The following is a 14,332-nucleotide window of genomic DNA, read 5'->3' as shown; positions in this document are numbered from 1 at the left end:
GCACCTACAAGCCAGGTCCTTTTGCATGCTCCTTGCCTTCCTTGGAAAAGTACATCTTGAGAACTGAATGTTCGAAAAATGACAATGCTGTGTTTACCCGCCTATTTTGGAGGATGCAAAGAAAGCAACCCCATGGAGGACATGGTTGCTTTATGCCCCTGAGAGCCCCACGCTCCCCAAAGAACGCAAGAGGACTATCCCCATGACTGAGATTGGTCCAAAGGCATGTCTGGTCTTTGCCCGGACGCCTCTGGACTCAGGGCCAGCCCACCCCACGCAGGCTGTCTTTTACTTTAAAGCACCTCATTAGTGCTGGCCTGAGTGATGGGCCAGAAGTCGACCTGCCCTGCAGTTAAATCTGCCTTCTCCTTCAGGCAGGAGAGTACCCCAACCTTGAATCCCTGATGAGTAAACCTCTCGAAGGCAACATCTATGTACCGGGTGCCTGGCTAGCTCCCAAACAGGCTTTGGGGAACTGATTCCCTCACACCCCGCAGTGGGTCCATTCTCACCCCTCTGGGAAACGACTGATCACAGGCGTGTGTTAAAAGGGTACATGCAAGTTGTGTACTCACGTAAATGGTCATAAATTAAAAGCAGCTACACACACTTCATTCCCGTAAGCATAAAGTGCATGAGGGTAAGCAGAATCATTCAAAAACCCCAGAGAGCGAGAGCCGAGGAGAGCCCTGCTCCCTCCCTAGCTCCCAACCAAAGGCTGGCTCCCTCTCAGGCCAGAGTTGTGGGCTTGTCTAAGGATAAGCGGAGCTAAGAACTCCCTACCTGGTTTCTCTGCAGGTGCTTTGGCCACCGGGTGTTTCAGGACCGGGCTGTTGGAAGGGGTGACGCTCAGCCTGCCACGGTTGGGCAGAGAGGCCATGCTGGGCCAGAAGAGCTCGGCGCTCTTGTCCGTCTGGGTGCTGCTGTCTTTGCTGCCTGTCTTAGCGTGGGCGCTGCTGGCCGAGGCGGTGGAGGCTGCGGGGGACAGCGCCGCCGTGGTGGAGGCCGTTGAAGTGTGCTCAGGGTGGTCCTTCCCCAGCAGCAACCCTGAGGGCGCAAACACAGCTTTTTCGATGCCATTCTTTTCTTTTCTTTTCTTTTCTTTTTTTTTTTTAATGTTTATTTATTTTTGAGAGAGAGAGAGCACAAGCAGAACAGGGGCAGAGAGAGAGGGAAACACAGAATCCGGAGCAGGCTCCAGGCTCTGAGTTCGACACGGGGCTCGAACCCACGAGCCACGAGATCATGACCTGAGCCGAAGTCGGCCACTTAACCTACTGAGCCACCCAAGCGCCCCTCAATCCCATTCTTTAAACAAAAACAAACAAAAAAAACCCCCCCAAGTCTTGGACATGATTTCCTTCTTGACTAAGGACTGCTTCTTTCATTCACTTACTCATTTACCAAATGCATTTATAAGCACTTCTTATGTGCTTGATCAAATGACAAGCGCTGAGAAAATTAAAAAAATAAAAAGATTAAAAAAACGACTCCCTTCTCTAAAACTATACAGGTTTTTTGGGGAGGAGAGAAGTTGTTAAGTAAACTGCTTATGATGTAATATGATGAACAGTGGGATAAAATTATGCCCAACATAATCTTAAAATAAAAAAAATTAAAATTTTATAAATAAAGAAGAAAAAGAGTTGCCTAATAGCCAGTTTTGAGGGACAGGGGCATTCCTGGAAGGCTTTCTAGAACGAAGCTGTAACAGGCCCAGGAGGGCTCGCCTTGAGCAGCAGGTGTGTGCTGAGGAAACACTGAAGGCTCCTTTGATCTGACACATGGTCCCGGTGACCCGCACTCTGTTGAGCAGTCCACAACACCGCCCCACTCTTGGTGGCCCCCGGCAGGCCCAGGTTCAAAAACAAACATGCTTCCCAGTCAGGGCAACACTTGTGCACATTACTCCCCAGAGGCGATCCCTTGCAGTGAGGGGACAGCCACGGCCCCCAGGAAGCAGGAAGCCAGCTAGGCTTCTGGACAGAGCCACTTAAAGTTTATTTTTTATTTATTTTTGAGAGAGAGAGACAGAACACAAGCAGGGGAGGCGCAGAGAGAGAGGGAAACAGAATCCAGGGTGAGCTCCTGGCTCTGAGCTGTCAGCACAGAGCCCGACACGGGGCTCGAACCCACGAACCGTGAGATCATGACCTGAGCCGAAGTCGGACGCTTAACTGACTGAGCCACCCAGGCGCCCCTGGACAGGGCCACGGAGCCCTCTTCCTCCTCTCTGTCCCAACAGCAGGCTGGGGTGGAAAGGGGACGTGCTGGCCAAGAGAAAACCTTTGTGTTCCTCAACGGTGAAATACAGCACACATTCGGGAATGTGCCGGCACTCCACAACACTAGCCTATAGAAAAGGCGGTGAGCACACTCAAGGATCTGTTCGCCAGGGCTATGTCAAGGTGCCCACTCGTAACACAACGCAGGGCAATTCAGTTTGCCCACAGCGGTGCTTCTCCAAATGCAATGTGCATGGCAAATACTTGGATACATTGTTAAGATAAAGATTTGGTTCACTGGGCGGGGCCTGGGATTCTGCTTCCCTGAGGAGCCCCTCAGAGACCCGACCAGAGGCCGCTGCTGGTCCCCGGACTGCATTCTGAGGGACAAGCGTCTTCGGCTAGGTGCGTCACACGCATCAGCTGGCTTTTTATCTTACAGCGCTCCTCTGACACAGGTCCTGCTGTTTTCTTCTGTTTTACAGAAAAGGACACGGGAGCTCGGAGAAATTAACACCTCCATGGCTAAGAAGTAGCAGAAACGGGACTCAAGTGCAGCTGGACCTGACTTCAAGTCCAACGTGCATTCCTCCCCGCTCATCACCCTGCCTGTCGAACCTCCACAGTCTGATGGGGGACGTTCTGGTGGAACCGAGTCGCTGACCAGTCACCGCGCTGGGGAGCCCCGAGCCTGCAGGAAGGTAGACGCCGTCACCTCCACCTGCTTCCAGAGCCCACGGGGCAAAGAGATTTTGGGAACTGTGAATGCGTGCCCCTGCCCAGCCCCTCCGAGAGGCCCCTTCTGTTTTCCTGTGATGTGACCCCAATCACAACAATGAGGAAGAATACCCGTGCGGAGAACACAGCAACTTGTCCTGTGGGCCGGGTCCTCAGGCTCCCGGGCCCGGTTTAGGCTTGCCGAATGCCAGTGGCCACAGGCACGGACACCAGGGAAACGCCTGCCTGGATGGATGTCACCAACTGCCTGTGCCAGCAAGGGCTCCGTCACGGCCGAGCCCACCTCAGACTCCTTCAGTAGACTTGACCGAGCACTGCCCCCAGGCTCTGTAACTGGGGTAGGGAGCTACGTGTCCTCGGGAGGGTCTTTGGTGATCCTAGCTGCTGTCCACACATCCTCTCTGAAGTACATCTCCTTGGAGGGCAGGGGCCGCTGAACTGCCTTGTGGAAGGACTTCAAACAGAGACTCTGACTGGGCACCTTTGATCCCCCGACTCTGTCAGGCCCACCCTGGAAGCTCTCCCCTTGGCACAAAGCAGCCAGGCTCCTCTGGGGTTCCATGCTGAGGGAAACTGGCTCTCAGCTCCACAGATAAACAAAACACACCGGGACCCAGGGAAAGGCATCAAAGGGCCAGACCCTGGGAGCTGCGGGAGCGCAGGGGAGGAGCAAGGAGGATGGGTGTCTGGGGGTGCTGCTGCTTCCTCTCCAGCCTCAGCTACCTCAGTCGGCGGGCCTGCCCTCACCCTAGGAACCCTGCTGTGGCTAAGACCACAGCTGGAGAAGTCGCCCCGAAATTGTGCCCGTGCAACCACAGCGCCACGAAAACTACCACCCCCCACCCCGTACGCGCGAGAGCACCGTTCCACGGCCCCGTCTCCCCCTTCTCCTCCCATCCGGCCCTCACCTCGGCCGCACGGCACAAAGCAGGGCAGACAAGGCCTTGCTTTCCCAGACGCAGGAGCAGAGGTGGAGCCAACCTCAAGGCCCGACGGCCCCGGGCTTTTCCCATTGGAACGTGTTGTGTTGTAAGGGGTCACTTCAACTTTCAGCAATAATGATGATAATCACGACGTGAATCAACCCATGGCTAAATGCTACCCCTGGAGGACAGCTTTGTTTCCACGCAGCTCATTTAATTTCTCCAAGCGAGTAGCAGTGGTTATCCTCCCCAGTTCACACACGAATAAACAGACTCAGAGATACTCGCTGACATTTCTGTGTCCCATGAGGGGCGGAGGCAGCGTGCCACAAAAGGGTCAGGACCCTTTCGTCCGGAGGCGCTACCCTCGCCACATTTCTGCAGCTCCTGCTTTTCCGACCCTGGCCCGAAGGAGGCACGGGGCTCACCTATGCTCCCCTTCCAGGTCTTCTCCTCCTTCTTCTCCTCGGCCAACTGGCCGCTGGTGAGGGACGTCTGGCGGGAGTGTATCCCGGTGGCCGCAGCAATGGACGGCACGGAGCGGGCAGGCCGCAGGCTCGAGGAGTCCGTCTTCCCGGCATCTTTACGGGATCGCTGCTGAAGGACCTTAATCATGGCGTCCTTCTCTATGATTTTGGCATGGAGATTTTTGATACTGTACAACAAAACAAAAGCAAACAGTCATAATCGAAAGCTATTTGGCTGGAAGAATTTGAAACATTTCTCTCAGGCTGCCCCAGGGACTCGGACTGTAACCCAGGGACGAAGAGTTAAGTGCATGGTGAGTCTTCGGCACTTACGATCCGCAGATGGTAGAAGATGGACCTTTCGTGGTAGATCAGAGGGTGCACCTTCTCTGGCCTCTCAGGGGACTCTGCGCCCTCCTGGGATCCGAGGACAGACGGGCAGAATGGCTGTGGCCTCCCAGCCCCACTCCCCCCCAAGGCCAAGGTGTGCTCAGGGACCAAGTCAGAGGGTCTTGGGTCCCGGTGGCAGGGGCAGGAGGGGCAGCAGGGAAACTCGGAAACCCTGAAGCCTTACCCAGGGTGGGCGTTCCACTAAAGTCAATTTCCCCATTTTCTGAGGAACGAAAAGAAAAGATGGACGGGTTTTCTGGGAAAAGGCTATTTTCTCCCCTCATGGCCAGAACTGAGGGTCAGAAAGTGCTTGGTGTCTCTTCGTGACTCGGCTCGTGACTGGGCCTGTCAGCTGTTCAGAACAGGGAGGGGCCGGTGGGCCCGGTGGGGACCTTGGGGAGAGTGGCCACAGGGGAGCCCGGTGGCGCAGCCAGGCACAGGGCTGTCCCTTACGTGTACTCCATGTCCTGACACCTCCTGGTGGCCTGTGCCACGTCCTCCTCCTCCTGCCAGATGTGCACCTCCAGCGAGCTCTCGCCGTAGCTGCCGTTCCTCGAGTGGTTGATGATCGTGGTGTCCCTGGGAACACAGGACACACACAGAGAGTGAGGCAGGTGCCCCCGGGGAGGTGCCCGAGGGCACCACACGAAGGTCTCTCTCCACAAACTCCTTCACCTAAGTCCTCTCCTAAACCCTGGCCAATGCTCCCCCTAAACCCGACAGATGAAGACAGTGTCCAGGGAAAACGAAATCAAGTCCGCAAATCAAAACTCCCTGCCCCTTCTACTAACGGCATTGTGCATTAAGCTATATGGCATGCAGTGGACCCCAGACATCGGGTGCTGTTGTTACTGTACTGGTGTATCTCCGTTCATTCTCTTCCATACTTATGCATTCTCAATCACAGGCAAAGTTTTATTTCCATTTCTCCCCCACCCAGCAGTGATTTCCGTATTTTACAGTAAGAAGGAGACTCAGCAAAGACATGAAACGGACGCTGGTCCTCCCGGATGGTGAGGCTCAGCTGGAATCTTCCTTCACGCTTGCAGGCTAGCTCACTTCTAGTTTTCTGAGCCTCTGCCTAGGATTCAGGTCCGCTCAGTGTGACAGCCGTGCTGGGGAGCAGGGCAGAGGATGAAGGCGGCACACGCCTGTCCTCAGAAAGTCCAATTAAGAAGGTGAGCGAGGGCGGGGCACCTGGGTGGCTCAGTCGGTTCAGTGGCTGACTTTGGCTCAGGTCATGATCTTGCAGTTGGTGAGTTCGAGCCCCGCGTCAGGCTCTGTGCTGACAAGCTCCGAGCCTGGAGCCTGCTTCGGATTCCGTGTCTCCCTCTCTCTCTCTCTGACCCTCCCCCTCCCCCACTCACACTCTGTGTCTCTCTCTCTCTCTCTCAAAAACAAATAAACATTTAAAAAAAAAAAAAAAGAAGGTGAGCCAGGGGAGGGACAGACAAGGTGAATGAAAATGCTGGAAGCAGGCGTCTGTCTGAAAACAACTGGTCAAAGATCACTCTTCCTGTCACTGGTTTTGGTAATTTATTACTCCTAATTAACCATGATCAGTAAAAACAAGATAACTGATGGGGCACCTAGGTGGCTCAGTCAGTTGAGCGTCCAACTTCAGCTCAGGTCATGATCTCACGGTTTGTGAGTCCGAGCCCCGCATTAGGCTCTCTGCTGTCAGCACAGGGCCCGCTTCGGATCCTCTGTCTCCCTCTCTCTCTGCCCCTCTCCCACTTGCACTCTTTCTTAAAAATAAATGAACATTTAAGAAAAAGATAACTGAGCCACCTGAAAGTCATCTGAGTATATCTCAGACCGAAAGGTGTAGTGATGTCTCCGATCAGTGAATGTTACATTGATAAGAAAGGATCTAGCCGAAGATTTCACATCTCTTTAGCTTCATATTCCAATGCCACAGTCATATTTAAAATCTGAACAGCTCTTTTCTAGAACACTCAAAACCAGCAATGAGAACGCCTTCTTTCAGCTCTGTGACGACAGCTAGCAACGGATGAGCATTTCCTTTCTGCCAGGGACGGGGTAAGGCACGCTGCACCCGGCCTCTCACGTGGTCCTTATAGCAACCTGTGCAGTTGGGATGACTGTGTCCTTTTACAGGTGAACCAACAGGTTAGGTGACTTTGTGAGAACACTCAGCGAAGGTGGAGCCGGATTCAAATCCCGATGGTTCCCTCCATGCCCTCAGCTACCACTCGACACCACCAAAGCTTCCGCGTCTTTGTGAAGAAGGCCCCAGCAAAAAGGCATGAAGAGAATATAAACCAGTGAATATAAACATGACAGTGTGTGGCATTTGTGCGAAATGTGGCTGAAAACAACCACAGGGCCAACTAACACAGAAAATAAGCAAAAGCTTTAAACAAACTGACAGGCAAAAGAGCACTTGGGAAGAAGGGCTCTGGAGCACCAGGGGTTGATGGGCGGGGGGTTTCTGCTGTGTCGTCACATGGGCAGAATTTTGAGACCAGTTCTGCAGGTTATGGATTCACCCTGGAGTGCACAAAAGTCATCAACACAGAAATTGGTGGCGAGGAAGCATTTCCAACCGAGTGGCTTTGGGCAAATTCGTACAGAGCCAGAGACAAATTAAAACATTTGTGTTTATACTGTCAAGTAAGGACAGCAAGAACAATCAGATCAAAACAAGTTAGAAAGTGTAAACACACTGCAAGGCTCTCGAAAAAAATACTTCGTTGCATCGCAATCTGTAAAAAGCTTCAAAACCATAAAAAGGCCCAACCTCTCAAAATTCTGATCGTTGGTGCCAAAATGCACCAAGATGGGAAAATCACTCGGTATTACAAAAATACATTTTTAAAAATTCACTGCTTTGTAAATGTGAAGCATGCATCAGAGGCTGGCAAGTTACAAAACCAGCGGCTGGTCATTTTTACCGGTTCACAGGCAGCCATTCAGCATCAAGACGAGAGCTCAGAATTTTGGCCTTCCTCAAAAATTCATTTTCCTTTTCTCCCTTTCTATCAAGAGGAAAGCAGTGCGAAATTACAAAGGTTTTCCTTGAAAAGAACATCAAGACTGGAGTGACTACCTGACCTCCTCTGAACTGACTTTCCCCAAGGCCGTGGGAGGGAGTGGGGGGGAAAGGGAAGGTAATTTCCACAGAATTAGTAGATACTCAGTAAATACACACCTCTGGCAGCAAAGAAGGGGGGAATGGAGGGATGGTGGAAGGAGCTTTGATTCACCTGCCCATCTGCGACTCCAAACAGGGCAGAAGACAGCGGCGGGGCTGGTAAACCTCACGGGACTCCCGTTCTTTGAGGGCAACAGACCAATTTCTCTTGCCCGGACGATGACGAGTAAGGCAGGGCCTAGCACAGGCGAGTGGCTGAAGGTGGACTCTGGTCCGACACCCCCCGCCCCCCAACGGTCCCCCTCTGGTACCCACCACAGGGCGCTTCTGATTTGACATCCCAGTTACACTTGTCCTCTCAGGGCCCAGGATCCCACGCACACACACATCTAACCTGATAAAACAGCAGAAGCGGAGACAACATGGACCCTTGTGGGGTCCCCACGCGTGCCCTGCTGTGGGGCTTTGGTGTCCTCGGCCAGCGGAATGTGCCGTGGCTCTCTGCTCGTAAGTAGCCAAGAATTATAATTTCCCTTCCGGGGATCGGGTGAGTTTTGAATGAAGTAAGGACTCTTGGAAAGGCTCAGGCAGAATCACACCTACGGGCAGCAGTCAAGGCAGAAGCCTTGAATGTGGGTGTCCTGCCTACGCGGCGTGCTCTCCGTCAAAACGACACGGCGTGAACGACTCCCAGGGCAATCACGGACAGCTGTGCGTTAGCCCAAATCCGGCAGAGAAGGCCAAATCCCCCTGTCGCTTCACGACGGGTCTGCGTTCTTCCTCCAGATACAGAGGTGACTCAGCAGTGCCTCAGAACACGAAAGGCTGAACTTTGTAAAAGCCTCTCAACTACGTAAAAATCAAGGCTTCGCGGTTCTCACCCATGGGCACGAGGACTGAACTGGAGGCTGCAGATTCCTCCAGGTGTCAGGCCACGACTCGGGCTCCGTCACACGACGTGCCTCGCGCTGGTCTATTCCCGCTCCCAAGTCTCACTCAGAGGGGCTTAGGTGGGCTCTTTTCCCTCATGGCCCAGACATACGTAGGTAACACGTGAGCCCTAGAAAATGACCCCCGGTGGTGATTTTCCACACGGGTCTGCAGGTCTCCCCAGGTACCAGTGTGTGGCACCCAGTGAAGGCACCCGTGTCCTTGTGGGTGGCACTGCTCTCTCTCCAAGTCCCTGGAGGTAACATCTGGGGTGCTGGGGGGGGGTCTTCTCTACATGAGTTATGAGACCTTCCAGAGCACCCCCATATGCCCTCCACCCCGACAGGCCTTCTCTCCCTCGTTGAAGAAATAGCACATCCCCCCAAATGTGGGACTGACCAGATGATCGGGTTGCATCCCGAGTCTTTACTCCTCACCTGGTTCAGATCCCACCCTCCCAGATGGTATAACAACAGCCTGTATGTATCAAGTCCAGTTCTATGGGTGCTCCTTTGCGATTTGAGGATCTCTTCCATATATGTTGACCCTAAACGTGGAAAAATCCCAAATGACTCTGAATTAAACGCCCACAGCATCTACGGGCCCACAAAAAACTGGCGGGGGAGGGGTGGGGAGGCAGTGGGGGCCCTGGCTGGTGGTGGGATGCACGGCCACTCAGGTCCGGGCTGCCACATGCACAGGTGAGCCCCTGCTCATACAGACAAGCTGACGGTTCAACAGGACTCCTTCGGGAATTATAGAGCATCCTGAGCTAATTTTTTAAAAACGGTTATTTGTTTCAAGAACAAGCGAGCGTATGAACAGGAAAGGGGCACAAAGAGTGGGAGAAAGAGAGACTCCCAAGCAGGCTCTGAGCTGCCAGCACAGAGCCTGACGGTGGGTCCGTGAAACACACCCCCTGTTAGAGAACAGCCTCAAACACCCTTTCGCAACACCCCGCTGGAGGCCCACAGAGTTCTCCGCTGCGTGGATGTCCTTGCAGTGTGTGAACGAGTCCCCCGGCCGCACCGCAGGCCGGCCTCACCTCTCAGCCGCGGCAGTGGCTGCGGCATTCATGGCGAAGTGGCGGATGGTACTCTCCTCCAGATACTTCTGTTCCCACTTGGTCATGTCGGCCTCCAGGGCCAGGATCCGCTCCTCCTTCTCCCTCACAAGTTCCATGAGGGCTGGGGCATTATACTCCGGCACGCTGGCTGGCTGGCCGTTCCCATGTTTCTGCAGAAGCAAGAGAAAGAACACCTAGATCCAGGAAAGGGCCAGACCATGCACACGGTGCGCAGCACGCACGCTTCGCGCCCATCCCGCGGCACGTTCCCACGCGGCCCTCACGCTCTCTGCTGCCTCTCAGGCGCGGGTAACCCGGCCTCGACAGCTCCCACCGCCAAGCCGCCTCACCTCCCAAAGTCTCCATCTCATTGCGCTCTCACGGAAGAGCCTGGGAGACAACATCCTCCCAGTGTTAGACATGACAGAACGAGGCCTCTGAGAGGCGAAATGAACTGTTCGGTTATCCCTCAGCTACTCAGGAGGAGGGTCGCACCGGGGGGACTGTCTGGCCACACAGCTCTGCACGACTACAAGCGGCTTGTCCGGCGTCCTGCCGTTCATTTATCCCAAGAGCGAAAACAGGAACTAGGGCTTGGCCTGCTGGGCTAGGGCATTTTCCCTGGGGGCCAAGAAAGTGGTTCCCACTGTCTGTTGCCCCTGGAGGCTGGGAGATAAGATGTAAAGGCAAAGGAAGGGGGAGCCAGATGCCCTGAGGTACATGTCCCCCCACACTTCCCATCTGGGACACAGAGCAAGGAGTGCTTGCGCCACAGAGGGGCCTCAGAATCAAATAAGATAGTGCATATGAAAGCACTTAATGAATCTAAAAGGGCCAGCCAAAGTAAAGTGCTACCAGAAACCTCCAATGCAAGTCGAGCTTGTCAGCCCTTTCTTTTCATCTGTGTCTGGAAGATAGGAAGTAAAGCGGTGGTCACAAGCCGAGGATAGTGACATTTCAGATCCCCCCCCCCTTTTGATTCAGGGATACTATTTCCTCTGAACAGCACGACTTCCAGGACGGTGGGGTTTTGAGGAAGTTCTGCCTTCAGGAGAGAATTTCGCCCCAGTTATTCTACGTCCTGGGACGCACACTGCCCTCGTGTTTTCCAGCGATCACAAACTGTAAATGGCAGGGCTGGTTGCAAGGTGAGGGGTACCTGAACACTTTACCCTGAGGCACACCCATTACCCAGAGCAACAGCTCGCACGCGAGCTGCAGTCACAAGAGTCCAATCCTACCACAGAGGTGACAGCAAGTGGGCCCAGGGGCTTTCTAGAACCCATACGTTTCTGGTCAGTTTTTTAAAGCTATAATTACAAATATTCTAGAATCTGGTGGTTGCTTGCCAGCAACCAACGGTTAGGCAAGAATGGAGCAGAAAGCACGTAACTGTCCTCATCAACCTGTACAGGAAGCCGCTGACCCCCCTCTGGCCAGGCACCGGCCTCAAGCAGGGGGACAAATGAACCCGTCCATCGAGATGAGAGGCTCCCCTGCTGTTAGAAACTCTCTAAGAACAATATCCCACAGCCTGGCTAAGCTGCTATCTCTGCATGTCATTTTCTAAATCCCTTGTTGACGTCACTGCGGCTGGCTTGTTTCTGCAACATCCTTCTGACCTCCCATGAGATCACGGCACCTCTTCCCAGGGCCCTTCATTCAGGTCATTAAGAGTTATCTAAATAAATGCATGAATTTCAGTGTTCAAGAACACAGACATAGCACGGTCTAATGGGTCCATATCCTGGCCAGAAAAACGGGTTGAGGGTCAGGTGGGCCAGCTTCTGCTGCCCACTCACTAGTCCACAAATATTTACTGAACACGTACCCTCTGCTTGGGGATACCACAGCGAACAATACACATACAATCCTTTGTCCTTCGTGTTTTCACCTGGGAGGAATGTCCTAATTAGCTAATGACCTTGGGCTGGCCTCTTAACTGCCCTGTGCCTAATTTTCCTCTTCAAGAGCATCCCCCCCACCCCCAACTTCTCTCGTTTATCTCCTAGGACTGCTGTGGTAGCAAGACGTGAAAATTATTTTGAGCTCTTTGCAAGAAAGAGAAAATTGTGAATTCTTCAAAATGTTCATTTCCCTTCCTCTTACCTTCATTTCTCCTTTACCTCGTCTCAGCCTCAAATGATGCTAAGTACTATTTTACCTCCCAAGGTGGAGAGGGAGTACTTATAATAACAAAGATAATGGAGTTGAGTCTGCTTTCACAGCACTCAAAATAGAAGATCCAAGGATAAGGAATCTAACTGTAGGGTGTGGGTGGCACACTAACTGAAAAAGAAACTTCTTTTTTGCTCTGAGTATTGAGACGTGCCCTTTTTGTCAGCCAAAAGCTCATAAGTATCCACCGGGTGCCAGCACTGTACCAGGCACCAGAGAAGCCTGCCCGCAGTGTGGGGAGGTTAAGATCTCAGTAACTGAGAAGAACTGAAGGGTGGACCTTAAGTACCAGGGAATATGGCACAGGTTAGATGGATGGGAAGTCCAGAGACAGACTCACCCTTCCTATGAGCCATCAACTAAGCCAAGATGGCGGGAGGCTGGGTGGGTTCCTTAATTTTCTGGGCAATCTCACTAACACCTCCCTCCCTGGCCAAGTACACACACCCAGAGGGAAATGTGTGCGCCTGCCATGGGAAAGAGCTGAGCTGGACTGAACAGATGCTTTCAAGTGTTTTCAAGTATTCCAACCACAACCACTATGCTCTATCCAGTAGATAATTCCATGGAGCCCTGTCTAGTGTTTCCCTGCTTCCCAACTTAGAACACACCCTTCACCAGCTGCAGAGAGGGCTCAGCCCACTGGCTGAGGACACACAAGCCCAGGCTCTCTCTGGAGCCGGGGGCCTTTGACCAGCGTGTAATGGAGCCCGGCCCAGCTGCAGAACTTTCCGGCATGACTTTTCCCCTTGCTGAGGCACACACGGGCCCTAGGCTGGTGCGTTGTACTCTAAGCTATTAACAGCAAAGTCATATGGACAGCTGTTATTGGCAGAAAGAAGGAAAGGCAAAACTAGGAGCTTATGGCCAATATTATAGTCTAGTGATAGTCCTGAATCCTTCCTCTCTTTTCCTCCCAACACTCACCGGTGACCACGCCCTACTAATTGCACCCTCTTACTGACTCCCCCTTAGAGTCCCACCCATAGCCTGGCTCTCTTAACTTCAGCATTCACCCCTCCAGACGCTCCCAGAGGGCTCTTTCTCCAGTCTTGTACCATGTTCCTCTCTGCCTTAAACACCCTCCAGTCACTGGTTCTCTGCTGACTACAGGAAGACGTACAATCTCTCAACCTGACCAAATGCCCCCTCACAAGCCACCTCGCTGCATTCTCCCCCAGCTAGCTGTACCCAGCCGTCCGGAACTCGCCCCACTGTTTCGTACCTCTCTCCCCTACGCAAAATCCTCCTCCTATCTCTGATGTCCTTTCCCCGGAATGTCCAACAAACTCATCTCTTCAAAGTCCAACTCAAGGGTCCCCCTCTGTGAGGCTGTCTACAGCCACATTCCGCCGTGCCCTGCGCCCCGGTGGCCACCACTTTCTCTCTTTCGTCACTGCAATGCGCGGACTGCCTGGTTCCTCCGCTGGCTGCTACGTTGGCTCGCTGGGGATGGAGTTGTCATTCACCAAGGCACAGTGCACAGCCTGAAGCACAGCAGGTGCTGGCTGCAGAACAGGTGCTGGGTGGATGTGTGGCCCTGGCCTCACCTGCTGGGTTCTCAGCCTCACCTGCTGGGTCCCCGGCCTCACCTGCTGCGTTCTCAGCGCATCCAGCTCTCTCTCCAGCCAGGTCCGCAGTCTCCGCTCCATCTGCTCTCGCTTCTCACACGCAGACTGCAGCTGGCTCAGGGCCTGCTGGAGCTTCTCAACCTTCTCCACATAGGCTTGCTTCTCTCGTAGCTGAGCAGGGAACAGTGAAGAGCAGCAGAGAACTCAGACCGGCAGTACTCAAAGCTGGGGTGGAGGTGGGGGGTTGGATTACCTGGGGTCCTATCTGAACTGCAAGTGCATGTGCCTTCCCTACCGCCATCCCCCTGGTGTGCTGGGGCAGAAAGGGTTCAGACAAAGGCCACCAGGAATTAAAGACCCTACTAGGGCGCCCGCTTTCAGTAGCGTGTATAGCTCTGAGCTCCATCCTTGGTAATCGCTTAACGATCACAGCATTTGCAGACACTGAAAAGGAAGCCAGTAAAGAGTTTTCAGTGCCACGAGGAAAATCTTGTTCTATAACGTGAAGTAAAAAACCCAGAATCAAAAACTATATATGTGCTCACAACTCTGCCTGCCCACCTGTCTATTGTCTATGCATAAAAAAAAGACTGGATGGGGCGCCTGGGTGGCGCAGTCGGTTAAGCATCCGACTTCAGCCAGGTCACGATCTCGCGGTCCGGGAGTTCGAGCCCCGCGTCGGGCTCTGGGCTGATGGCTCAGAGCCTGGAGCCTGTTTCCGATTCT

At 53.4% G+C, this 14,332-nt stretch overlaps 1 protein-coding gene across 15 annotated transcripts in view; it reads right to left on the bottom strand.

Moving 5' to 3' along the window:
• Positions 1-14,332, bottom strand: part of AMOTL1 (angiomotin like 1) — a 159,393-nt gene that overhangs the window by 5,763 nt on the left and 139,298 nt on the right. For all 15 annotated transcript variants that reach the window (XM_040489654.1, XM_040489656.1, XM_040489658.1 and 12 more), the window contains 5 exons: positions 13,628-13,777; positions 9,837-10,027; positions 5,197-5,322; positions 4,315-4,541; positions 784-1,047 (listed from right to left, as the gene is read on the bottom strand). In XM_040489654.1, the coding sequence (XP_040345588.1) occupies positions 784-1,047; positions 4,315-4,541; positions 5,197-5,322; positions 9,837-10,027; positions 13,628-13,777 (958 nt within the window). The remainder of the gene's footprint in view (positions 1-783; positions 1,048-4,314; positions 4,542-5,196; positions 5,323-9,836; positions 10,028-13,627; positions 13,778-14,332) is intronic.

Source organism: Herpailurus yagouaroundi, unplaced genomic scaffold (assembly GCF_014898765.1).
Source record: "Herpailurus yagouaroundi ecotype Mexico unplaced genomic scaffold, PumYag 180, whole genome shotgun sequence".
Taxonomy (NCBI): Eukaryota; Metazoa; Chordata; class Mammalia; order Carnivora; family Felidae; genus Herpailurus; species Herpailurus yagouaroundi.
The sequence above is the reverse complement of the archived record's forward strand: the minus strand, read 5'-3'. Positions and strand labels throughout refer to the sequence as shown.